The sequence below is a fragment of the Prionailurus viverrinus genome, chromosome D2 (assembly GCF_022837055.1).
Source record: "Prionailurus viverrinus isolate Anna chromosome D2, UM_Priviv_1.0, whole genome shotgun sequence".
In the NCBI taxonomy this organism is placed as follows: domain Eukaryota; kingdom Metazoa; phylum Chordata; class Mammalia; order Carnivora; family Felidae; genus Prionailurus; species Prionailurus viverrinus.
This window is the reverse complement of record NC_062571.1, coordinates 38,471,561-38,495,333: the sequence shown is the minus strand read 5'-3', so window position 1 is coordinate 38,495,333 and position 23,773 is coordinate 38,471,561. Positions and strand designations below refer to the sequence as shown.

Sequence of the window (23,773 nt, the reverse complement as noted above, 5' to 3'; positions counted from 1 at the left end):
CCACAGATCCCTCCTGAGACTGCCCGTGGCCACCAGGCCCAGGTTTTCCTCCCTGAGGAGTCTGAGGTTGGCCTGACATGAGGCCCCCGCCTGAGCCCCCTCGTGCCCTTGGCACGGTGGACGGCTGCCCCCGGGCCAGCAAGTGCATGGTCACCGCCTTGCTCCGAGCCTCCCTGCTCCCTTTTTAATGGCTTGGGTTTGCCGCGGCTTAATTTCCATGGTCATTATACATCACCCGATACTGGTAAATATAAAAAGTGATACTTTATATTGTTTCTTCTGGGTGACTGTCATCACAGGAGCCATTTCTTTTCCTCCTGGGGCATCTTGGGACCCCACTGGGGTTTGTAAATTGCACATTCTGTTGAGGCAACTCACGTTATGAAACTTTGCGCCTTTTCCCTGCTATATCAGTGTTTATAATTCACATGGCCCATTCTTTGTGTCTTTGGGACTGGGTGCTTCTGTGTCCATTTGGGGGTGTCGTGCTTATATTGCATGAGGTTGTGGGAATGTGTATCACTGCCATACAAAGTGGGGTCATTGTGTTTTCATCCAGCTGCGTCATTATAGGAGCACCTGGCGATCCCTGGCCCTTTCTGCGTAGCCGATTGCATGCCTGACTTCAGATTTTCCCCATCCCTTTCCTTTGTGTTTGAGTCCCCACAACTGTTGGCTCTCTTCCAAGGCCCTATGTGGAGGAGCCACGCCACGTCAAGCTGCAGAAGGGCTCGGAGCCTCTGGGCATCTCCATCGTGAGTGGAGAGAAGGGCGGGGTCTACGTCTCCAAGGTGACTGGGGGAAGCATCGCCCACCAGGCTGGCCTCGAGTATGGGGATCAGTTACTTGAGGTAAGTGGGAGCTGGCCTTCTGCACTTTGTTCTTCCCTCCGCCTTTCATCCCCCGGTCCCCACCCCCCACCACATCACCAAGCGTGCTCTACATGTTTCCTAGTTCAATGGCATAAACCTGCGGAGTGCCACGGAGCAACAGGCCCGGCTCATCATTGGACAGCAGTGTGACACTATCACCATTCTGGCCCAGTACAACCCACATATGCACCAGCTCAGCTGCCACTCTCGGTCCAGGTGAGGGCCTGGCCTCTACGAGGGCCATCTGGGCTGGGGGAGGAGAGAGGGTGCAGCCAAGATGCTAGCTGTATGTTCTGGGCCGTTCAGTTGCCGTAAGAGGAGAGTTGGCCAGCCCTGGACTTGGGGAGAAGGACATATTGGGGGAGGATGTGAAGTAGGATACCCGAGGTGTGGGTTTGGAAGAATATGGCTGGGTCCCCCGGTGCAGCACGAAGCCCCACACAGGTGTGTGGTAGCCAGGAGCTGAGGCCCTGGAGGCGGGATTCTCATGCAGAGTGTTCTGGCCCTCAGTCCCCGAGCAGACGCTGCCTGTCTCTGCCCCCGAGCTGTGGGTTGCAGGGCACATGAGAGAAGGGGAGAACCTGCCCCTGCCATGCAGCACTGCGCAACTCAGCGAAGGGGGCAGGATGTACAAAAACAGTGAATGTGTGTTCCCCCAGGCCAACACCTTCAGAGAGGACCCCCTGGTTGAGGACGGGTGGGGAGGAGAAGACAGGCAGATCCTGTCGGGTGGATGACCCGAGTCCAAGCTCCCAGGAGAGCTACTCTTCTCAGGGCTCAGAGCCATGTGACCCAGTCTCTGTTCACAGCCCAGCCCTGGTCCCCGCCAGAGAGCGGGTGGCTGGGGACGGCTGAGGACTGTGTGCCTTTCCTTACTCTTCCTGACCTCGGTCCCCAGCTCCCACCTGGACCCTGTCGGCACTCACTCCACTCTCCAGGGCAGCAGTGCCACCAGCCCGGAGCATCCCTCTGTCATCGACCCGCTGATGGAGCAGGACGAGGGCCCTGGTGCCCCCCCGGCCAAGCAGAGCACCCCCAGTTCCAGGTCAGCAAATGTGTGCTGTTCCCGCATCTGCTCCCCGGCCCGGTGGGGTGGACAGGCAGCCATCGCTGTGGCCTGAGCGCATCCTGCCGGCGTCCCCCCGTGCCGCAGACCGCAGAGCAGCTTGTCAGGACCTGGGATGGGAAGCGTGCCATTCCTTCTTCCTCCCTCCGTCCCAACCTTTCCTCACTTTCTTGTTTTTCTCCTTTTTTCTCATTGACTTGTTCTTAGCTCTACCTCCTTTCCTTCCTCCTTTTTTCATCTACTCGTTTTCTGACTGTCTTTAGACAGAATTCCACAGTCAACACCCAACCAGGACCTGGGCTGTGGCCATCACCAGCAGTCGCCCCCAGGGAGCCGCAGGTTTAGAGGGTGACAGGCAGGTGTCCAGGCATGTGCAGCATGTGCTGGGAGAGCCACTATGGGCCATGACAGAGCAGTCAGTGAGAGTGTGACAGGGAGCTGTGACAGTTAAGTTGAAATGTTCAGGGTGAGCAGGGGTTAGCCACACAAGTGGTGGGCGTGGAGAGGGGTCAGTAGGAGGGTGTCAACTTTTGTGTAGCAGCAGGATCCAGAGGGAAGATGGGGAGAGGGCCACGGGGCCAGGGCACATGGCAGTCATGCTGTAGTTCTGGACAGAGCCATCCCCTTGACCAAGCCCCAGCCTCACCCAGGATGCAGCCACCTCTGTCCTCTGCCCTGGGTCTATCTCGCTGGAACCTGTCTGCAGTAATCACAGCCGGCCTGTCCCCTGGGGCCCCCTCATCGGTGACAGGCACTGTCGTGTTGCCTCCACTCAGTTTGCTGGCACTCAGTCTCCCTCCTACATTGTGAGTTCCTTGATGGCAAGGGGCCCTCTCTTCATGGTTTAGCATGGTCTCTGGGCAGAAACTGCTCAGTAAACATTGGTGAATGGTTTGTTTTGTGCCCTGAACCATGAGACTGGCTCTCAGTTCTGGCAGAACAAGGTCAGGAGAACACGTGCCGTCCAGGTGGGGAGAGACGCTGCCTATGGCGCTCGGCTGCCAGCTGGGCCAAGAAGTAGGGGTGTTGATTTCTACTCGATCCCCAGCTCGTTTTCTCAAGTGGGGCCACGTTTTCACCTCTACAAACCCCAGCAGCCGGCCTGTAAACCAAGTCACTAGAACCAGCACCCAGATGGGACCACCTGTCAGCTCCCAGTGGTTCTGAAACCTCATGGAGTGAGCGGAAAACTGTCCAGTCATTAGCCTGTTTGGTTGTTCATGCCCTGCTCCCCGCTGTGTACGATTGAGGAACTTTATTTTCCTAACCAAAAGGATGGTGGGAGAAGCCAACAAGAAGACCCCAGAGCCGAGACTTGTCTTCATCAAAAAGTCCCAGCTGGAGCTTGGCGTGCATTTATGTGGAGGGAACCTGCACGGGGTGTTTGTGGCTGAGGTGGAGGATGATAGTCCTGCCAAGGGCCCCGATGGCCTTGTGCCAGGAGACCTCATCCTTGAGGTGAGTTCTGGGCTGCCGAGCAGCAGGCCCGCCTTTCTCTGCCCACACTTCTGGACACTTGTGATCTCAAGTGGCCCAGGAGGCAGAGAGCACAGCTTCTTGTCTGGTGCCCCCTGTTGAATGCTTTGAGGATCCTCGGGGTGGGTCACAGGGATGTGGGCAGGGCCCTGGCTTGGGCGCTGGTGTCGGGAGGGAAGCAGGAGGCAGGATGCTCTGCTGTGTGAGCAGCAGGACTGTGGTCTGATGGAGTGTCTTCTCCCTCTGGCTGGGTCTCCCCTTTGATGGGGGAGAGGGCTCATAGGTGTTCAAAGACAGAAGTAGCACGAGTGAGATAAAGTGCCATGTTTTATAACCCTTACTTGCTGGGGAACTGGCACAGGGTCTCTCCTGGGAGAAGCTGTTGAGGGCAGGGCGGACACTGGCAGAGGACTGGCAGGTCCAGACTGCCTCTGGGCAGAGGACTAGGCCTTACCTGCAGAGGTGAGGCAGGCAGATTCCCAGTTGAGGGGATCTTAAATCTCTGCCTTGTCCCACAACTGCCCACTCATGGGTACCCAGGCCGTCCCGGCCCCTGTCCTCTGACCTCAATTCCCTGTCCTTGGTCAGTACGGCAGTCTGGACATGCGCGGCAAGACGGTGGAGGAGGTCTACGTGGAGATGCTGAAGCCCAAGGATGGTGTCCGTCTCAAGGTGCAGTACCGCCCTGAGGAGTTCACCAAGGTGAAGAGCCTGCCTGGTGACAGCTTCTACATCAGGTACGAGGGGCCAGGGCTTCTGGGGATTCAGGGCCAGGGGTGGGGCTTCCTGAGGAGACTGGTCCTGATGAGTGTCTCTGAAACACAGAGGGTGGGACCAGGGTCCTTGTTGCTTGGGTCCCAAACCACAAGTTCACGGTGAGATGCTTATGACTTAGGAAAATGCCTGAGGGTTTGCAGGACCACACAGGCTCCCTAGGGCTTGGGGCCTGGGAAATTTTGAGGCCACGGAACCCCATTTTCCAGTGGGCTGCACTCTTCTCCTGCCCTCCCCCCCGACCCAAGTCTGCACATTCATCTGCAGTGTGTGCCCAAAGTGCTTTATGACTTGTGTGTGGCTCAGACAGCAGGTGTTGTCTAGAAGGGGCTCACAGTTCCTTCATGTTCTTTAAGTTCTTAAGCCACAATGAATAAAAATGCCGATCAACTAACTGTGTACCATAAGGTACAGGTCTCTGTCTCTAGGACATCTTGCTTGGTGGGAGATGACATTTCCATCCTGAGGAGTTTCCATTCTATAGGAGCCATTGACCTTGACTCAGGGAAGAAAGTCCTTCCATTTGGAAGGGGCGATATGGTTTTCATCCTTGGCAACAAGATCTTTCTCTGATGGATGTGAGGCAGCCCTTGTCCCCAGGGAGCCCCCGGTCTCAGGGAGGCAAGGTGACTTTGTCCTGTTGTGTAAAGCCGGGGCTCCCTCCTTTGGGAATTGCCACCAGGAAGGGGAGAGGTGGGTCCTGATCGTGGCCTGGGGAAAGCTTAGAGCAGGGGGACTGTCCCAGGAGACTGGCTGCCAAGTTGTGTGGCTGGTCAGTCCTCCAGTAGTCAGCAGCTTCTGATCCCGGTCCTTCTGTCACCTGGTCCAGGGCCCTCTACGACCGGCTGGCCGAGGTGGAGCATGAGCTGAGCTTTAAGAAAGATGACATTCTCTACGTTGACGACACTTTGCCTCAGGGCACATTTGGGTCCTGGATGGCCTGGCAGCTGGACGAGAATGCCCAGAAGATCCAGCGCGGGCAGATCCCCAGCAAATACGTGTAAGTGTTCGTGTCTGGGCTTGGGGGTAGGGTGGGGCCCAACCTGGGGCTGTCCCACAGGATTGGGACGCATTCCGCATTGCACCCTGGCTCTGGTCTGTATGTTTTGCCCACACTGCTTGTCCAAAAAGCTGCTCCTAGCACAATTCAATGTTTGTAAGTCACTGCTATACGGAAGCACGGTGGCAACTCAGGAGACATAACTTTTTTATTTTTAACCGATTTATTGAGATATATTCATCCACCATGCAGTTCACCCCAAGTGTACGGGTTCAGTGGCTTTCAGTGTATTCACAGCCATGTGCCACTGTCCCCACCATCCATTTTAGAGCCTTTCCATCACCTCAGAAGCAGCCCTGTCCCCATTAGCTATTAGCTGCCTCCTGCCCCCGCTACCCGAGGTGGCCATGACTGTGCTTCCTGCCCCTGTTGAGTTCCCTGTTGTGGACTTTCATGCGAGTGTGGTCTTCCGAGACTGGGTGCTTGCTTGCACTTAGCATACCATTTTCAAGGTGCTTTCATGTTGCGGTGTGCGTGCGTGTCTCATTCCTTTTTTCGGCAGGAAGTGTAACTTGTCCTGTCACCAAGGGAGGGCTGTCCTAGCAGCTCCTTTTGACACTCACCTGAGTGTAGCAATTGTCCCGCTCTGAGAGCTCCCCCAGCACTGGGGTGTGTGTCGCCCCCACAGCAGTGGTCCCAAGGGGTCCTTGGTGGCATGGGTGGGTGATGTGGCCAAGGAACCTGGAGAGGAGTGTTGGAGGAGCCTGGAGTCCTGGCTCGCACCCTCTGCACGGGCAGGGCAGGATGGGCGGGCGGTGGTCCCTAGGCCCTTCCCAGCACCACTGTTCCCTGTGACCACAGGATGGACCAAGAATTCTCCAGGAGACTCAGCATGTCTGAAGTCAAAGACGACAACAACGCCACAAAGACGCTGTCGGCAGCTGCACGCAGATCCTTCTTCCGGAGGAAACATAAGCACAAACGCAGCGGGTCCAAAGATGGGAAGGACCTCCTGGCCTTGGACACCTTTTCCAATGACACCATTCCACTCTTTGAAGGCAAGGCTGAGCACACTTGCTCAGAATTAGGTTTGCCATTGACCGCAGAAACTGCACAGCAGTGACAGTGACTTAGACAAGATAGAGGCTTGCTCTGCTCCTGTGCAGAAGCAGTTGTCTGGGTTGGGGTGGCGGCGCTGCTGTCCCCAGGGCCTGCCCTCTGTGTGACATTACAGCTCCAGCCGTCACATCCGTGTCCAGGCAGCAGGAAGGAGGATGGGGCGAGAGTGTGCTGCAGCCGTGTGCGCCTCTTTAAACGGCTTACCTGGAAGTCCCACCGGGTGACTTCTGCTCACATCTCATTGGCTACTTGCATCGGCAAGAGACCCTGAAAAAGCAGGGTCTTAGCTGGCACTGTGCCGGCCTCGGTACCTAGTAAGGAAGAGAGGAAGGATAGGCATTGGATGGGCGGAAGCAACCTCTGCTCGATGCGTTGCTCCTGGTTTGTTTCGGGGTTATCATAGGCTGTTTGGTGTTAACCGAGAGCCACCAGTCTCTGTGGATCTTTGGCCTTTTCTGGCTTCACTCCTGTGTCCATTGATGATTCTTACAAGATCTTTCCAGGACCAGGCACCCAGCCAGGGCTGGAGTTGCATATTTGGGAGCGTCAGACATCCCCTGGCAGATTGCCCTTGTGGAAAGGGTGCACTTGTCCTGTAAAGCAGGAGGCCCTTGTGAATGCCGCTCCTGGGACCCGGGTGTGTGTCCAGTGTCCTAGAATGTCACCCTCACGGGCAGGCAGGCAGTGAAGGTGGCACTGAGCAGCAGCCAGTAGGATAGCTGGTTTCTTCCTTCCCTGCCTTCCTCCCCTCCTCCCTTTTTTATTTTTAAAATTAAGGCCTTAGGCACAGGGGGTTGAGTGAATCCCACCCTTGTTCATGGTCTCTGTCTCTCCCTGTCAGGACAGGGTTGGCAAACCCCAGTCAGTGGGCCACATCTGTTTTTCTGTGTCCTGGAGCTAAGAATGGATCTTTCTGTGTAGTCTTTTCTATTCTACTCTATTCTATTCTTTTATTTTATTCTTTTATTTATTATTTTGTTTTTATTTTTTTAATATTTACTTTTGAGAGAGAGAGAGAGAGACAGTGTGAGCAGGGGAGGGGCAGAGAGAGAGACACACACAATCTGAAGCAGGCTTCAGGCACTGCACTGTCAGCACAGAGCCCGATGCGGGGCCTGAACACAAACTGCGAGATCATGACCTGAGCCAAAGTCAAGCGATTAGCCCACTGAGCCACCCAGGCACCCTGATGTTTACGTGTTTAAATGTAAAATGTAAGAAAGACTATCTTTAGGTGCATGAACCTTTTGGCAAAAATCTTTGCTTGGTTTTGTTGATCTTTAGAGAAAAATCTGTTGATGTCTTAAAGCAAGGTTTTGTTCTTTAGTTTTTTTGTTTTTTTCCCCTTTCGTTTTTTTGATCTTTAGTTTCACATTCCCCCCTTTTCCCGTAGACACCATCTCTGGTGTCTTCCATGCGTGTCCTGGGGACGTCTTTGAAGAATAGAAATTTGTCCATTCTTCGTTTGGTTCTTCGGGGTTTTTACGTTACATATTTGGAAATTGTGTTTAGGCACACACACCTTTTGATTTATGATCCTTCCTTGGTAAATTGACCCTTTTGTTCATTATGAAATAATCTTCATCTCTATTAATGTTTCTTGCCTTAGAGTCTGTTTTGTCTGAATTGTGACACCCATTTTCTTTTTGCTAGTTTTTGCATAGTTCACCTTTCCTGTCCCTCTCCTTTAAACTGTTCCGTAGCTTTATATGTAAATGTCTCCTGTAAGCAGGTTGTAGGGTGTTTTTGTTTTTTTTTGTTTTTTGTTTTGTTTTGTTTTTTAACGTTTACATATTTTTGAGAGAGAGAGACAGACCATGAGCGGGGAGGGGCAGAGAGAGAGGGCGACACAGAATCCGAAGCAGGCTCCAGGCTCTGAGCTGTCAGCACAGAGCCTGACGCGGGGCTCAAACTCAGAGACCGTGAGATCATGACCTGAGCCAAAGTCAAATGCTTAGCCAAGTGAACCACTTAAGCACCCCTAGGGTTTTTTTGTTTTTTTGTTTTTTTTAAACCCACTGTGACAATTTGTCTTTTTTCATTTTTTGAAATATCATATATGTAAAGAAAGTGCACATACATTTACAGAACAGTGTACGACATGAGCTTTCACAGTCTGAGTGAACATACTTGTGGCAATCTTTATCATCTGATCAGAGTATTTAATTACCCCATTAAATATACTGGTAGGTTTGGATTTACTTTTACTTTCTTACCATTTGTTTTCTGTGGTTCTGCCTGTTTTATGTTTCTTTTGTTTCCTTGCTTACCTTTTTTTTTTTTTTTTGGCTGCATCAAGTATTTTCATTATTCTGTGTCCCCCAGTCTGTTCGTTTTCCTAATTGATTTTGTTCATTCCTTGGGGGGTTGCAGGAGGCCTCACGGCGTACGTGTCTGCCTCAGCACCAACATAAGTCATCACTCTGGCCATTTCCCTAAAAATTCTAAAACACGGGAACCCTCTGACTTCCAGGTACCTCCTCCCCGCCATTCCCATTACCACTTTCATTCGACGTGTATTTTGAGCCAGAGACCGTATCGTTGGTGTGCACGCCAGTCATTCACTTGTACGCGCCCTGCCTTCTGCTCTTCACGCCTGCCTGCAGCTCTGCCCCCCGCGCATGCTCCCTCCTTCCCGCCGAGCAGCTCCCTTTAGCGTCTCTTGTTTCCCTGCTTTCTTGAGATAGAGTCGACATGTAACCCTGTGTGGGTTTAAGGTCCACAACGTGATGATTTGTTACGTGTGTCGCGCAGTAGGTACCATAGTACCACAGCAAGGTGAGTTAACGTGTTACTTCACCTCACATAGTGGCTGTTTTGTTGTTGCTGTGGGGTGACCTTTAGCACTTCCTGTCATGCAGGATCCTGGGCGACACATTCTCTCCCTGTTTGCTTATGTGTTTTCCCATCATCTTTGGAGACTTTCACTCCAAATGGAGTGAAAAATGGATATGGATATTTTGGATATGGATATGCAAACGGATATGGAAGTTTAAACGGGCAGTCTTTTATTTCTGCGTTTTCAAGATACGGTCTTCTGGCTTTCGTGGGGCATTCATTTCCTAAGGCTGCGGTAGCAAATATCACAGGTGTTGTGGCTAACACAATGTACGTTTATTCTCTCACAGTCCTGGGAGCTTGAAATCCAAAATCTACCTTTGGGTCCAAAAAAAAAAAAAAAAGGCACGGCAGGCCCACACTCCCTCCAGGGCTCTAGGGGAGAATCTGTTTCTTACAGCTTCTGGTGGCTGCCAGCGTGCCTACACGTGTGGCCACATCACCAGCATCTTCACATCTCCCTGCTCCGTGTTCGTTCACCTTCTCCATGTTTGTCTGTCTCAGAACTCCCTCTGTCGCTCACAAGGGCCCACGTGATTGCGCTCGGGGCCCGGGCGATCCAGGATGAGCGCCTCCTCCGAAGATGCTTCACTCAGTTACTCTTCGCTCTGTAAGGGAACAGTCCCAGGTTCCGGCGCTGGGGGAGACTTGCTCTAGGGGGCGCGTTGCAGCCTCCCCCCACGTCGTTTCCGGTGAGAAGTCCTCTTTCACGTTGTTCTCAGTGCGGAAGGTAACGTGTGTCTGACCCTTCTCCATCCCCCCGGCTGTCTTGAAGATCTTCCTTGTCTGCGTTTCTCAGCAGTCCTACCATGAGGTACGAGGTGTGGTTTTATGTCTACTCGGCTGGGGCTTCGGTGGTGGCGGTGGGTGGTTCTTAGCGCTTCCGGAATCTGAGGCCGGACGTTTTCGTCAGTTTTGGAAAAGGACGGTCCGGTGTTTCTGGTAAGCTCCTTCTGTGCTGCTCTTCTCTCTCCTGTACGTCAGTTGTTTGGCAATGTCCCTTATGTTTTATATGCCTTTCCGTCTCTTTTTTTGTCTCCGTGCTTCAGCCCTGAGAGCCTGGATGTTTTCAGCAGACCTTTTTCTTGCTCAGTAATCCACATAACTTTATTATTATTTTTTTTTTTTTAATTTTTTTTTTTCAACATTTATTTATTTTTGGGACAGAGAGAGACAGAGCATGAACGGGGGAGGGGCAGAGAGAGAGGGAGACACAGAATCGGAAACAGGCTCCAGGCTCTGAGCCATCAGCCCAGAGCCCGACGCGGGGCTCGAACTCACGGACCGTGAGATCGTGACCTGGCTGAAGTCGGCCGCTTAACCGACTGCGCCACCCAGGCGCCCCTCCACATAACTTTAAATTTACCATCTTAACAGTTGTAAGTATGGTACAGTTGAGTAGTGTTAAGTGTATTTGCACCGTTGTGCCCAAGACCTCTAGAACTTTTTATCGGGCCGTACTGAAACCGTACCCACCAAACACTAATTTTCCCTCCCCCCCAATTCCCCACCTTGACACCCACGTCACCTTCTACTTCTGTTTCTATGATTTTTGACTACTTGAGACATTTCATATGAGTGGAATCATACAGCATTTGGCTTTTTATGATGGGCTTAATTGCTTAGCAAATATCCTGCAGTCTCATCCATGTTGTAGTATGACAGGATTTCTATGGATTTCTTTTTGTTTGTTTGTTTGTTTGTTTAAGGCTACATAGTATTCCATTGTGTATACCTACCCCAGTTTCTTTATTCATCTTGCAGTGAATTTGGGTTCCTTCTGCCTCTTGGCTATTATGAAGAAGGCTGGGTAAACATGGGTGTGCTAATATCTCTGCTTTGAATTCTTTTGGCTATATTACTGGAAGTGGGATTGCTTTATCGTATGGTTTCTATTTTTTTTTTTTAATGTTTATTTGTTTTTGAGACAGAGAGAGACAGAGCATGAACGGGGGAGGGTCAGAGAGAGAGGGAGACACAGAATCCGAAGCAGGCTCCAGGCTCCGAGCTGTCAGCACAGAGCCCGACACGGGGCTTGAGCCCACGGACCGTGAGATCATGACCTGAGCCAAAGTCGGATGCCCAACCGACTGAGCCACCCAGGCGCCCCTCTATTTTTAATTTTCTTGAAGGACCTCCATACTGTTTTCCATAATGGCTGCACTATTTTACATTTCCACCAACAGTGCACAAAGGTTCTGATTTATCTGCATTCTCGCCAACTTGTTATTTTCTGTTCTTTTCATGTGGCCATCCTAATGGGTGTAAAGGTCGTATCTGAGGGTAGTTTTTGATTTGCATCTCTCTTATAATTAGTGATGTAGAGCATTTTTTTAAAAAAATAAACTTGTTGGCCATTTGTATATCTTCTTTGAAGAATTGTCCGTTCTAATCCTTAGCCTGTTTTTAAAAATTATATGTCTTTTTGTTGTGGGTTGTAGAAATTCTTTATAAAAATAGAACTACCCTGTGATCCATCAGTTGCACCACTGGGTATTTACTGAAAGGATACAGAAATACTAATTAAAAGGGATACGTGCACCTTGATGTTTATAGCAGCATTATCAACAATAGCCAAATTATAGAAACAGCCCAAGTGTTCATCAACTGATGAAGGGATAAAGAAGATGTGGTATATATGTACAATGGAATATTACTCAGCCATCAAAAAGAATGAACTCTTGCTGTTTGCAACAACATGGATGGAGCTAGAGAGTATAATGCTAAGCCAAATAAATCAGTCAGAGAAAGCTACGTGTGCCATATTATTTCACTATGTGGAATTTAAGAAACAAAATAAATGATCATAGGGAAAAAAGAGAGGCAAACCAAAAAACAGTCTCTTAACTATACAGAACAGACTGAGGGTTACCAGAGTGGAGATGGGTGTGGCATGGGTGAAATAGGTGATGGGTATTAAGGAGGGCACCTATTGTGGTGAACATCAGGTGTTCTATGTAAGTGTTGAATCACTAAATTCGATTCCTGAAACTAATATCACATTGTATGTTAACTAACTGAAAATTTTTTTAAATATTTATTTATTTTTGAGAGAGAGAGAGAGAAGGAGCAGGGGGCTGAGAGAGAGGGTGACACAGAATCCGAAGCAGGCTCCAGGCTCTGAGCTGTCAGCACAGAGACTGATGCAGGACTCAAACTCAAAAACCGTGAGATCATGACCTGAGCCAAAGTCAGATGCTCAACCAACTGAGCCAACCAGGTGCCCCAACTAACTGAAATTTAAATAAACCCTCGAAAAATCAATTCCGGATGTTAGCATCAGATGTATGTTTTGCAGATATTATCTCCCATTTCAGAGGTTGCCTTTTCACTCTATTATTTGCTTTGATGCTCAGAAGTTTTAAAATCTGATGTAGTTCCATTTGTCTGTTTTGCTTTCATTGCCTGTGCTTTTTGTTCTGTTCAAGAAATCATTGCCCAGGGCGCCTGGGTGGCTCAGTTGGTTAAACATCTGACTCTTTTTTTTTTTTTTTTTTTTTAAATATAATTTATTGTCAGATTGGTTTCCATACAACACCCAGTGCTCATCCCAACAGGTGCCCTCCTCAATGCCCATCACCCACTTTCCCCTCTCCCCCACCCCCCATCAACCTTCAGTTTGTTCTCAGTATTTAAGTCTCTTATGGTTTGCCTCCCTCTCTCTCTGCAACTCTTTTTTCCTCCCTTCCCCACCCCCCCCATGGTTCTCTGTTAAGTTTCTCAGGATCTGCATATGAGTGAAAACATATGGTAACTATTTTTCTCTGCCTGACTTATTTCACTTAGCATAATACCTTCCAATTCCATCCACGTAGCTACAAATGGCCAGATTTCATTCTTTCTCATTACCAAGTAGTATTCCATACACATCTGACTCTTGATTTCAGCTCAGGTCGTGATCTCACGGTTGTGAGATTGAGCCCTGCTTTGGGCTTTGTGTTGAGTGTGGAGCCTGCTTAAGATTCTCTCTCTCTAGCTCTCTCTCTCTCTCTCTCTCTGCCACCCTGCCCCCCACTCTCGCCGGTGCTCTCTCTCTCAAATAATAATAAAAAGAAATCATTGCCCACACCAATGTCATGAAGGTTGTTCTCTGTTTTCTTCCCGGAGTTTTATGATCTTAGGTCTTCTGTTTGGATCTTAATTTCATTTTAAGTTAATTTTTGTTTATGGTGTAAGATAAAGGTCCAACCTCATTCTTTTGCATGTGGGTATCAGTTTTCCCAGCACCATTTGTTGAAGTCCTTTCCTGACTGTGTAATCTTGGCACTCTTTTCAAAAATCATGTAGCCATTATACAGGGTTTATTTTTGGGCTCTCTCTGTCTTCCACTGGTCAGTATATATGTCTTTACGCCAGGACCACACTGTCTGATAACTGTTGTTTCCTAGTACGTTTTGAAATCAGGAAGTGTGCGGCCTCCAACTTTGTTCTTTTTGGATTCTTTTGGCTATTCAGGGTCTCTTGAGATTCCATATGAATTTCAGGGTTTTTTTTTTCCTTTCTGCAAAAAATGCCATTGGGATTTTCAGAGGGATTGCATTGAATCTGTAGATTGATTTAGGTAGTGTGGACATTTTAACAATACTGAGTCTTTCAGTCCAGAGCATAGGATGTCTTTCCATGTATTTGTATCTTCTTTGATTTCTTTTTGCAATATTGTGTAGTTTGTAGTTTACAAGTCTTTCACCTCCTTGGTTAGGTTGGTTCCTAAGTATTTTTTCCTTTGTGATGCTCTAGTAAATGGGTTTGTTTTTTTAATTTCTTTTTCAGAATGGTCATTGTTAGCATATAGAAATGCAACTGATTTTTGTTATGTTGATTTTGTATTCTGAAACTGCTGAAATCATTAGTTGTAACAGGTTGTGTGTATGTGTGTGTGTGTGTGTTTGTGTGTGTATTCTCTAGAACTTGTTGCATAATTTTGTGTCATCTGTGAACAGATAATTTTAGTACTTGTTTTCTAACGTGGATGCTGTCTTTCTTTCCTGGTTTAATTGCCCTGGCTGGGATTCCCAGTAAACCTGTTGGATAATAGTGGCAAATGGGGGCATCTTTGCCTTTGTTTCTGCTCTTGGAGGGAGAGTTTTCCATCTTTTGCCATTGAATATGATGTTAGCTATGGACTTTTCATATGGCTTTTGTTATGTTGAAGTAGTTTCTGTCTGTTCTAGTTTGTTAAGTGTTTTTATCATGAGAGGGTATTGAGTTTTGTCGAATGCTTTTTCTGTGTTAATTGAGGTGATGTGGTTTTTGTCCTTCATTTTGTTAATACGGTGTATGACATTGATGGATTTTTGTATGTTGAGCCATCCTTGCATTCCAGGGATAAATCCCAGTTGGTCGTGGCATATGATGTGTTTTTTGATGTGTTGTTGAGTTCAGTCTGGTAGTATTTTGTTGAGGATTTTTGTGTCTATATTCATCAGGGATACTGGTCTGTAGTTTTCTTGTTGTGCCAAGGAATGAGTTTGGGAGTGCCCCTCCTCTTCAATTTTTGGAAGAGTGTGAAGAGACTGATACTAATTTTTTCAATTTTATTTTGGTAGAATTCTCTGCTGAAGAAGCCATCTTGTCCTGGGCTTTTTCTTGTTGGGAAGTTTTTTCTATTACTTGCAGTCTCCTTGTTATAGCTCTGTTCAGATTTTTAAAAATTACTTCATGACACAGTCATAATACATTCTATGTTTCTGGGAATTTATCATTTCTTCCAGGCTGTCCAGTTTGTTTACATATAATTATTCGTAGTAGTTTTCTATAATCCTTTTTATTTCTGTGAAATCAGTTATGTCCCTTTCTTCACTTACTACAGTTACGTTAGGCTTCCCCCTTTTGTTTTTCATTATCCTAGCTAAGAGTTTGTCAATTTTGTTGACCTTACTAAAAAGCCAAGTCTTGGTTTCATTGATTTTTTTTCTGGTTTTCTGTTCTCTGATTTATCTCTGCTCTCTATTTTTCCCTTCCTTCTGCTAAATTTGGGTTAGTTCTTTCTTTTCTCCCCCTGATTCCTCAAAACGTGAAGTTGGATTGTTGATTTCTTCTTTTTCAATGTCAGCATTTACTACCACAGATTTCCCTCTTACGACTGCTTTTCTGCATCCTGCAAGCGTCGGTATGCTGTGTTGTTTTCATTTGTCTCCAAAGTTTTCTAAATTCCTCTCTGATTTGTTTCTTTGACCCTTGGGTTAAGAGTGACTTGTTGCATTTCCAAGTATGGGTCTATTTTCCTTTTTTTTCTTTCTGCTGTTGATTTCTAGTTTCATTCCATTGTCAGAAAAGATATTTTATATAATTTCAGTCTTCTTAAATTAATTTTGTGCTCTATCCTGGAGAATGCTCCCTGTGTACTTGAGAAGAGTGTGTATTCTGCTGTTGCTGGTTGGAGTGTTCTGTGCCTGTCTGTTAGGTCCACGTGGTATGTAGTGCTTTGTGGTTCAGCTGCTCTTTCCTTATTTTCTGTCTGGCTGTTTTGTCCATAACAAAAGTGGGGCTTTGAAGTCCCTATGAATATTGTGTTGCTGGTTCTTCCTTCCGTTCTGTCAATGTTTGGGTCATGTATTTGAGAGTTCTGATGTTAGGTGCATGTGTGTTTATAATTGTTGTATCTTTCTGGAGAATTCACCCTTTTGTCATTATATGATGTCCTACTTTGTCTCTTGTGACATCGTCTGCCTGAGAGTCTGTGGAGGCTGCTAGAACATGACTACCTTGCTCTCTTTACATTCTCAATTGCACGAAATAGCTTTTCTCTGTTCTTTCCCTATTAGCCGGTGGGTATTCTTAGAACTAAAGTGAGTCTCCCAAACTGCATGTAGCTGGATCTTATTTATTTATCCATTCAGCCCATCCATTCACATGTAATTACTGATAGGGGAGGACTTATTTCCACTTGAATTGTTTTCTGTGTGTCTTATACCGTTTTTGTCCATCTCTTCCTCCCTTGCTGCCCGCTGTTGTATGCTTTGTGGGTTTTGGTTTTTTTTGTTTGCTTTTGGTAGTGACAGGTTTTGATTCCCTTCCCATTTCCCTTCATGTCTATTTTAAAGAGATTTTCTTTTTGGTTACCATTGAAATTACATAAAACCCCTTAAAGTCTTAAAGTTATAACAATCCATTTTAAACTGATAGTAACTTAATTTCAGTCTCCTGTAAAAATTCCATGTTACACCTCTGTGACCCCAACCCCATTTATGTTGTTGATGACACCTATTACCTCTTTTTCTATCAGTGTATAGATTAGCATAGATTTATAATTACTTTTATGCTTTCGTTTTTAAATATCTACACCAGATTTAGAGTGATTTACATGCCTACATCATGTTACTTCCAGATTCTCTATATGTATCTTTTCTCTTCCCAGGGAGTTTTATATTTTCTGTGGTTGGATTTAATGACTTGTGAGATGTTCTATAGCTCTCTGAATCTGTAATTGTGAGGACTCCCAACAAAGCAGATTATTCAGGGAGGAACAGGAATCTTCTAAATTGGTATCCCACTGTGTGGAATGTTCATAGTCATTAGGGTAGAATATGATTCTTGCTCAAATAAGTGAAGGCATAGTGAGTTGATGTCCATACACAGGGAAATGGAGGTGTAGACGCAGTGTATCCATGCATGGGAAGTTCAGAAGGAATGTGGGAGGGCAGTATGAATTTAACAGGGATGCCTTCCAGAAACATAACACTGACTGGAAGAGGGAGGTGCAGAATGTTTATAGTGTTGTGTCATTTGTGTTGGGCACATGCACACACACAGCATATTTACTAGTCTTTTTTGAGTATGTAAAAATCAACATGTGACAACAACAAACATCTGGAAGGATGTACTTCCAGCTCATAATAGTGGTTATGAGGAGGCTGGCGGGGACCAGGACTGGAGAATGGGTGTCAGAGCTGTTTTGCCCTACCTGTAATGTTCTGATTTTTAAAAGGGAAGATGTGTTCATCTTTTCGTGGAGGAGTTCCTTTGCCCCAGGACTCCTCAGAGGCTTTAGTCAGAAATGCATAGGAGTTCCCAGATGGTCATTGTGGCCACCAAACCCTCCCCTGCTGACCAGAACAGGTCAGCTGGTCACCAGGTTGAGAAATGCTCTATAGGAAGCCATGTAGATATACATGGATAATCTTCATGTATGGAGGTGTGGAGGTGTGGGTGAGGGAGGGGACAGACTTCCCCTCAATTCTGCCCGTGAGCTTGGTGTGCCCAGGACAAGGGGACTCTCCAGTACTGAACAGGCGAACCGTGCTGAGCTGCTCACTCCACCTGGCTCTGGATGTGTGGACTGAAGCGGGCAAAGCTGCCTGGGCTGAGAAAGGTCAGGGCAGCAGTGGGTCCCCGGCCTCTCTCCCTCCCTCTGCTCCAGGCACGGGCCTGTGACACTGCCCCTGTCTCCCACAGATTCGGTGAGCCTTGCCTATCAGCGGGTCCAGAAAGTAGACTGCACCTCCCTGAGGCCCGTCCTCATTCTGGGGCCCTTACTGGACGTGGTGAAGGAGATGCTGGTGAACGAGGCGCCCGGCAAGTTCTGCAGATGCCCCCTTGGTAAGGGGCACCCTCTGTGCCTACTGGGCTATGTCCACCTGTCCCCTGGGGCTGCGTTCCACAGTGTTTCTGAGTCCTCCTGACTTGGGTCACATTGCTGTGTGCCTTCCGGATCTTTCTCTGGAAGTAAGGATGGCAGAACTGCTCTTCTGCACAGTGTCCTTGCCCAGAATGTGCTGGGACAGCTCACCATGCCAGGGGGCATCCTCATTCCCGTGTCTGTGCTTTGCAGAGGTGATGAAGGCCTCCCAGCAGGCCATCGAGCGGGGCGTCAAAGACTGCCTGTTCGTCGACTATAAACGGAGGAGTGGCCATTTTGATGTGACCACGGTGGCTTCCATAAAGGAGATCACAGAAAAGGTACCTGTTGCCTCAGACCAAGGGTTAGGGTTTGAGCATTTGGGCTTGGATGCCTGGCCCTTTTGGATCTCTGCCTTGCGTGTTTCTTGGGCCTTCGGTGAACTTGCCTGTGTCCCTTTAGTCCAAGTTGCTCTCCTCGAGGGTTGCCCCCACTGCTTTTGTGTGCTTCCACGGTCACCAACAGGATGCTAGTCCCTGCGCACATGTCACCTCTGTCCCTCTGAGGGGATCTGATGGGAGCTTTGAACTCTAGGAAAGCCCCACACGGGGGATTCTACAGCAGGGTCCTGCATCTGCTCTGCTTATGTGCAGACGTGTTTATGTGTGCCTTACTCTGGGGACAGGGCGCCCAGCCTCCATCAGGGTCGCTGCCCCTGAAAGGATTAAGAGCCATTTCTGTGTGTCTTTAAGGCTCTTGAAGGTACTGGGGTTCGTTTGCCAGGCAGCATGAGGAAAAGTGGGGAAATCTGGAAGGGATATTGGAAAAGCAGCTGTTGAAGGTGTGGCTACTCCTTGGTGTCCTCCTCACTGAGTGAAGGAGATGGATGTGCTCCAGTTAGGGGTGCTCCAGGAAGGTGGAAAGCTGGCCGACGTTGGGCTCCCTCTCTGCAGCTTGCGGGCATCGGGGAGAGCCACGTGCAGAGGGCCCGTGGTCTTTCCTTGGCTCACACTCTGCCCGCAGGCTCAGGGAACCCCGGGGCACGTTTCAGTCACAGCCACTCAAAGACACGCACTCCCCTTCCCCGGGGCAGGCCCTGCTGAATCTCCATGTCTTCTTTTGCTCAGTCTGGCAGAAGTTAGGCTTCTGAGGCCCGGCTGCGGGTGGGCTTTAAGAAAGTTCCCTGTATCTGGGCAGAGGAAGGACAGAAGGTTTGGAAGTGGGCCGTCCAGACCCCACTCCACCCTGGCTCCGAGCCTTGACCACCATCAGAGTTGACAGCTTGTGGGGGAGAGATTTTCTGGGGTAAAGCTCCCCACGGTTTTTCCTACGTGGTCTTCGTGGAAGACTGGTCATGCTGCCTGGTTCACGGGTGAGACCTTCGTGTTTGTGTATGGAGTGAGGGAGAGCAGTGTGGGAGAGGTGGGACCCAGCAGTGGCAGAGAAAGGCAGGAGGTGTCCTCAGAAGGGTGTCAGTGTTTCTGAGGCCCAGCCCACCGCCCCCTGCCTGTCCCGGGGCACTTACTCTTCCCCCTCCCCCCCTCAGAACCGGCACTGTCTCCTGGACATCTCCCCCCATGCCATCGAGCGGCTGCACCACATGCACATCTACCCCATTGTCATCTTCATCCACTACAAGAGCGCCAAACACATCAAGTAGGTGCCCGGCTCGGCGGGGGCTCGGCAGGGGCCTTGCTGGGGATGGGGCTGCTGGCTCAAACGCTAGGCAGTGGGGGCGGACGTGGGAGAATGAGACGGGCAGTGTGTGTGGGACCCTCCCCGTCTCAACGCTCAGTCAGGCAGGGCTAACCAAGCACAGCCCTCCTCCCACTGCACCTTTGCCCTCTCTGGTTGCTGCCACGGTTCCCGGAGTATATGCGGCTTTGTCTGCTCTGCTTCCTGGGCGTCCCACCCCTCTTTGCCCTTCCGCCTCTCAGCTTGGTGCTCACGAGGACACGGTGACTAGCTGACCTGGGCTGGATCCAGGTCTGCTAGGAGCTGGCTTGGGTCATGGATGAGCCTTTGTTTTCACTGAGCTTTAGTTTTCACACTGGTTGGGCTGACAGCTCGTCAAGCCCTCCCCTCCATTTTGCTTTTCTGTGCTTCTAAGCTTCCGGTTCCTGCACCTAGGGACCAGCTGGGGGTCAGGGGGGTCTGTTCTCTGTGTGCCTGCAGTGGGGCGCCCACCTCCCCCCTACTGCCCAGAGCACTCCATGGGGCCTGCAGGCTGTCACTGTGCTTTACCAGAGGAGCGCATGGGGCCCTGTTGACAGAGGCCCTGTTACTCGGGAAGGCGGAGGGCCCGGGGAGGCAGGAGACTCAGCCTGCTTCTCTGGATGTCTGATAGGGAGCAGAGAGACCCCATCTACCTGAAGGACAAGGTGACTCAGAGGCATTCCAAAGAGCAGTTCGAGACGGCTCAGAAGATCGAACAGGAGTACAGTAGATACTTCACAGGTAGGTGTGGTCTGGCCTTGTCCACCCGGACTTTTACACAGGCAGCAACAAGCTCATCTCACAGCACAGGTGCCGAGCGTAGAGCTCTAGCATTCTAGTTGGTGGCTGTGGCCATCTGCCCTTCACACCCTCCGGGGCGCTCCACTCTTGCCGTACAGTTTGGCGAAGAAAAAGCTGCACTCTTACCAGCTTTGATCTTCGAAGCACCACAAACCGAAAGAAGCACTTCACTTTGTGGCTTTCAACCTCTGATGAAACCAGTCGTTTGTGGTGGGGTTAATGAACACTGGGCTCGCAGAGGCAAGGACCGTGATTCTAATTCACTTGTAGGGACTGTTGTGATCTGGTTTTGTGTTTCTTGTGCAAAACAGTGGGTCTCAAAAACCAGACTCGGAGCTTCTATGTATGTGTATGGGAGTTTCAATCTCCAATCTGTCACAGACCAGTATTTAGTCAAATATGTTAGTGATTACTAGAGAAATGAAAATTTAAAACTCCAAAACTTACAAAATATAACCTTTGACTTTCTTCTCTTAGTTTCAACAGACATAAAATTACTCTTGTCACAGTTCGACAGCAGTTTCTAAATGCTCCCTGTCTATTTCTGTCCATACCTGTGGGAAGTGGCCGGGGACCGTTTTGTCTACCGGTGCTGTTCCATGGAGCACACTGAGAGCTCTGGGCTAGTGTCTACGGGACCTCTGGTGTTGAAAGCCTGCAGGGCAGGGCTGGCCATAGCTGGGGACGTATCATCATCTTGCCTGGGAGTCTTCACTGGCCTATGGGGATGCCCCGGCTCCTTAAACTTATTCTTGTTTCTGGAGAATCCTGCTGCTGATTGAACCATCGCAACAGAGCCCCAAACTGCTTTCCCATGTGCCAGGCTCCACATTGCAAGACTAGGCAAGCCCCACCCAGGGCATGCGGTGAGAGTGTGCAGCTGGCGTGAGTGGGCAGATCCTGGTCATCCCTGTTACAGGGGCCCACGAAGCCTGGCAAAAGAAAAAAATTTTTTTAAAGTTTATTTATTTTGAGAGAGAGCGTGAGTGGGGGAGGGGCAGAGAGAGAGGGAGAGAGAGAGTATCCCAAGCAGGCTCTGCACTGTCAGCGCAGAGCCCAACGCGGAGCTCGAACCCACGAAACCGTGAGATCCTGACCTGAGCCAAAACCGAGAGTTGGACGCTTAACCAACTGAGCCACCCAGGCGCCCCTGAGCCTGGCAAAATTTGACACCAACCTTCATCTGAGCCCGCATTTTCAGCATCCTACTACTCAACAGCTGAGCAGAGGGACAGATAAAAAAACCAAAGTTATTTGCACTCAACTCTTTTCTTTCTCTTCCCCAATTTCTTGCTGATGGAAGAGAGCGAGGAAAGAAAACCAAGCAGCTCTAAACAGGCAGAAAACCAGAAAGAGTAAAAGATGTATTTATTTGCCACAAGCCTGGGGTCTCACTCACTCTGAACTCAATGATGTGTTTGGGGGCTCTCTTGCAGGGGTCATCCAGGGAGGAGCCCTGTCGAGCATTTGCACTCAGATCTTGGCAATGGTCAATCAAGAACAAAACAAAGTCCTGTGGATTCCAGCCTGCCCGCTGTAGAAGAATGCCACGCTAGAAGTCGCTGCGGCTTGTCTGCCGGCATAAACGTCTGGCCCAGCTCCTTCTCAGTGACTGAAAGTACAAGTCTATCTGTATATAAACATGGAGGGGAAGGACCTGTGCACATGGACTCCGGAAGCATCTCCTCTGTAGACCCAGGGCCACAAGTGAACAGGATCCGGGCCGGCCATTGGACTGCCTTCCTCTCACACATGTGCTTTAAGACGAAATAAAAAAACACAAAAGACTTTTCGATAGAGGGGTTCAACACCACCCTTTCTTTAGCCAGCCGATCAGAGATGCTGCAAAGACAACCTTTCAGATCACACGTTTACAAGCCTTTTCTAAGTATTGGTTGCTTATGTTTACTTGAACGGCTCCATGTTGTCGGTGCCCAGCCCTATCCCTCTGTCAGCCACCCCCCGTGTTGCTTTGGTGTTGGGTTTTGTTCCTGCTTTTAGCAAAATGACTCTGGAACCTCGCTGGGGCCCACTTTGCTCTGGGAGGTTCCTGTCGGTGGGACCAGAGCTTCAAGAAACTTCCCACTCCACGGTGGCACCTCTCCTGGAAGGGACACGGTGACTGCACAGGCTTAGCCGCTCTTGTGGCAGGACCAGTGCCTTTGTAGGGCCGAGTCACCAGCAGCCGTGTTCTCCCTTCCTGCGCCAGGAAGACCGCGTAGGCTTCCTGCACCCTCATTGCTCGGGCTTTCTGTCCTACCTTCCGTGTTCTCTCATTTCTTCTCCATCTGTGATTGTTGCGTCCGCATTCTACCTGGGGTCACCACCACACCGTAGTTCTGGGCAGGGTGTTAGTTAACCGAGGGCTGGTGTGTGCTACTGGGACCTCTTCAGCTTCTGTAAATAATGACCGCTTTATCAGTGCAATTTTTGCAGGGTAACTCTTAAACGCTGGGGGCTGGGGCAGGTACATCAGCTGTCTCTGATGTGAAGACACTCGTGTTTCAGACTTTGAACCCAGAGCGCTTAGGGGAAGCTTAATGCCGAGTGTCCTCACTGTCAGACATCTAGAGAGCGGCTGAGGACCTTCTTAGTCCCGGTGACCGTGTTCCCAGCATAAACACGACCCCACAAGAACGTCTTTGTTGGGGGTTTTGTTTTGGTTGGGTTTTCTTCTTTTCTTTTCTTTTTTCTTTTGGTTTTTGTTTTGTTTTGTTTTTTTTTTTTTTTGCACTTCTGATGCTGGATATCTCCGGCTGAAGATTTGATGTGGTTCCTCCTTAAACTGTGCGTCCTGTTAATAATAGGTACTGTACTGGGCTCCGTGGAAGTGTCACTGGGGTAGGACCTATATTTTAATACTATTCCTAACATTTCATTTTACTAGCAAGAAATCTTTGATTTCATTTTATTCTTTGTAATTCTAGACACTAGATTGTAGATTAGCCAAACTGACATTTTTTTAAAAAAAGGGATATATTTTCTTGCACAGTTGTTCAAAAAGAGACATGTGTCAGTCCTCAGTGCTGCCCTTTGTTTCACAGGTACGCGTCGTCTTCTAGCTCAGACAACCAAGACAGACGGTGGGCTGTCTGCGGTCCCACCTGGTGCCCTCTGGCTGTCTCTCTGGGTTGCGGCCCGAGTGGGACTGTGATGGTAGTGTGCACAGGTACTGTTCTGACAGACTGGGATTTTCTGTACTAAAACCTTACTTTGTATCAAAAGTTACACAGACTTTAGTACAATAAATAAAGGTCAATTTCCGTAACTTGTTGAAATGAAGATACCTGTTTTTTAAATTGGTTTTCCGTCTGTTCCCCGTCCTTTGGCTCTCTGCATGTAGCCGGAATTGTCTGGTGTGCGAGGTTCTCTCCAGCGCCTGTGATACTCAGGAGCCCCTTTGACCTGCTGCCTGCACCCTCAGCTGCTTACATTCAGAGCTGTGAAGAGCAAAGGAGATTTGAAGGACAGAGATCCCCTAATGTCCTCAGTAAGGGGAGGAGGCCCAGGTCAGGCCCGGGGCTAAAGAAGGCCGCGCCTGGTGTGGGGGCTGC

At 49.1% G+C, this 23,773-nt stretch overlaps 1 protein-coding gene across 3 annotated transcripts in view; it reads left to right on the top strand.

Annotated features, from left to right (window-relative positions):
• DLG5 (discs large MAGUK scaffold protein 5) overlaps positions 1-23,487 on the top strand; it is a 127,497-nt gene extending 104,010 nt beyond the window's left edge. For all 3 annotated transcript variants that reach the window (XM_047825586.1, XM_047825587.1, XM_047825585.1), the window contains 12 exons: positions 689-851; positions 955-1,088; positions 1,771-1,917; positions 3,213-3,396; positions 4,003-4,151; positions 5,018-5,188; positions 6,050-6,246; positions 17,540-17,683; positions 17,916-18,043; positions 19,249-19,358; positions 20,050-20,159; positions 21,656-23,487. In XM_047825586.1, coding sequence (XP_047681542.1) covers positions 689-851; positions 955-1,088; positions 1,771-1,917; positions 3,213-3,396; positions 4,003-4,151; positions 5,018-5,188; positions 6,050-6,246; positions 17,540-17,683; positions 17,916-18,043; positions 19,249-19,358; positions 20,050-20,159; positions 21,656-21,759 — 1,741 coding nt within the window. In that variant the 3' untranslated portion in view covers positions 21,760-23,487. The remainder of the gene's footprint in view (positions 1-688; positions 852-954; positions 1,089-1,770; positions 1,918-3,212; positions 3,397-4,002; positions 4,152-5,017; positions 5,189-6,049; positions 6,247-17,539; positions 17,684-17,915; positions 18,044-19,248; positions 19,359-20,049; positions 20,160-21,655) is intronic.
• Positions 23,488-23,773: the final 286 nt, after the last annotated feature.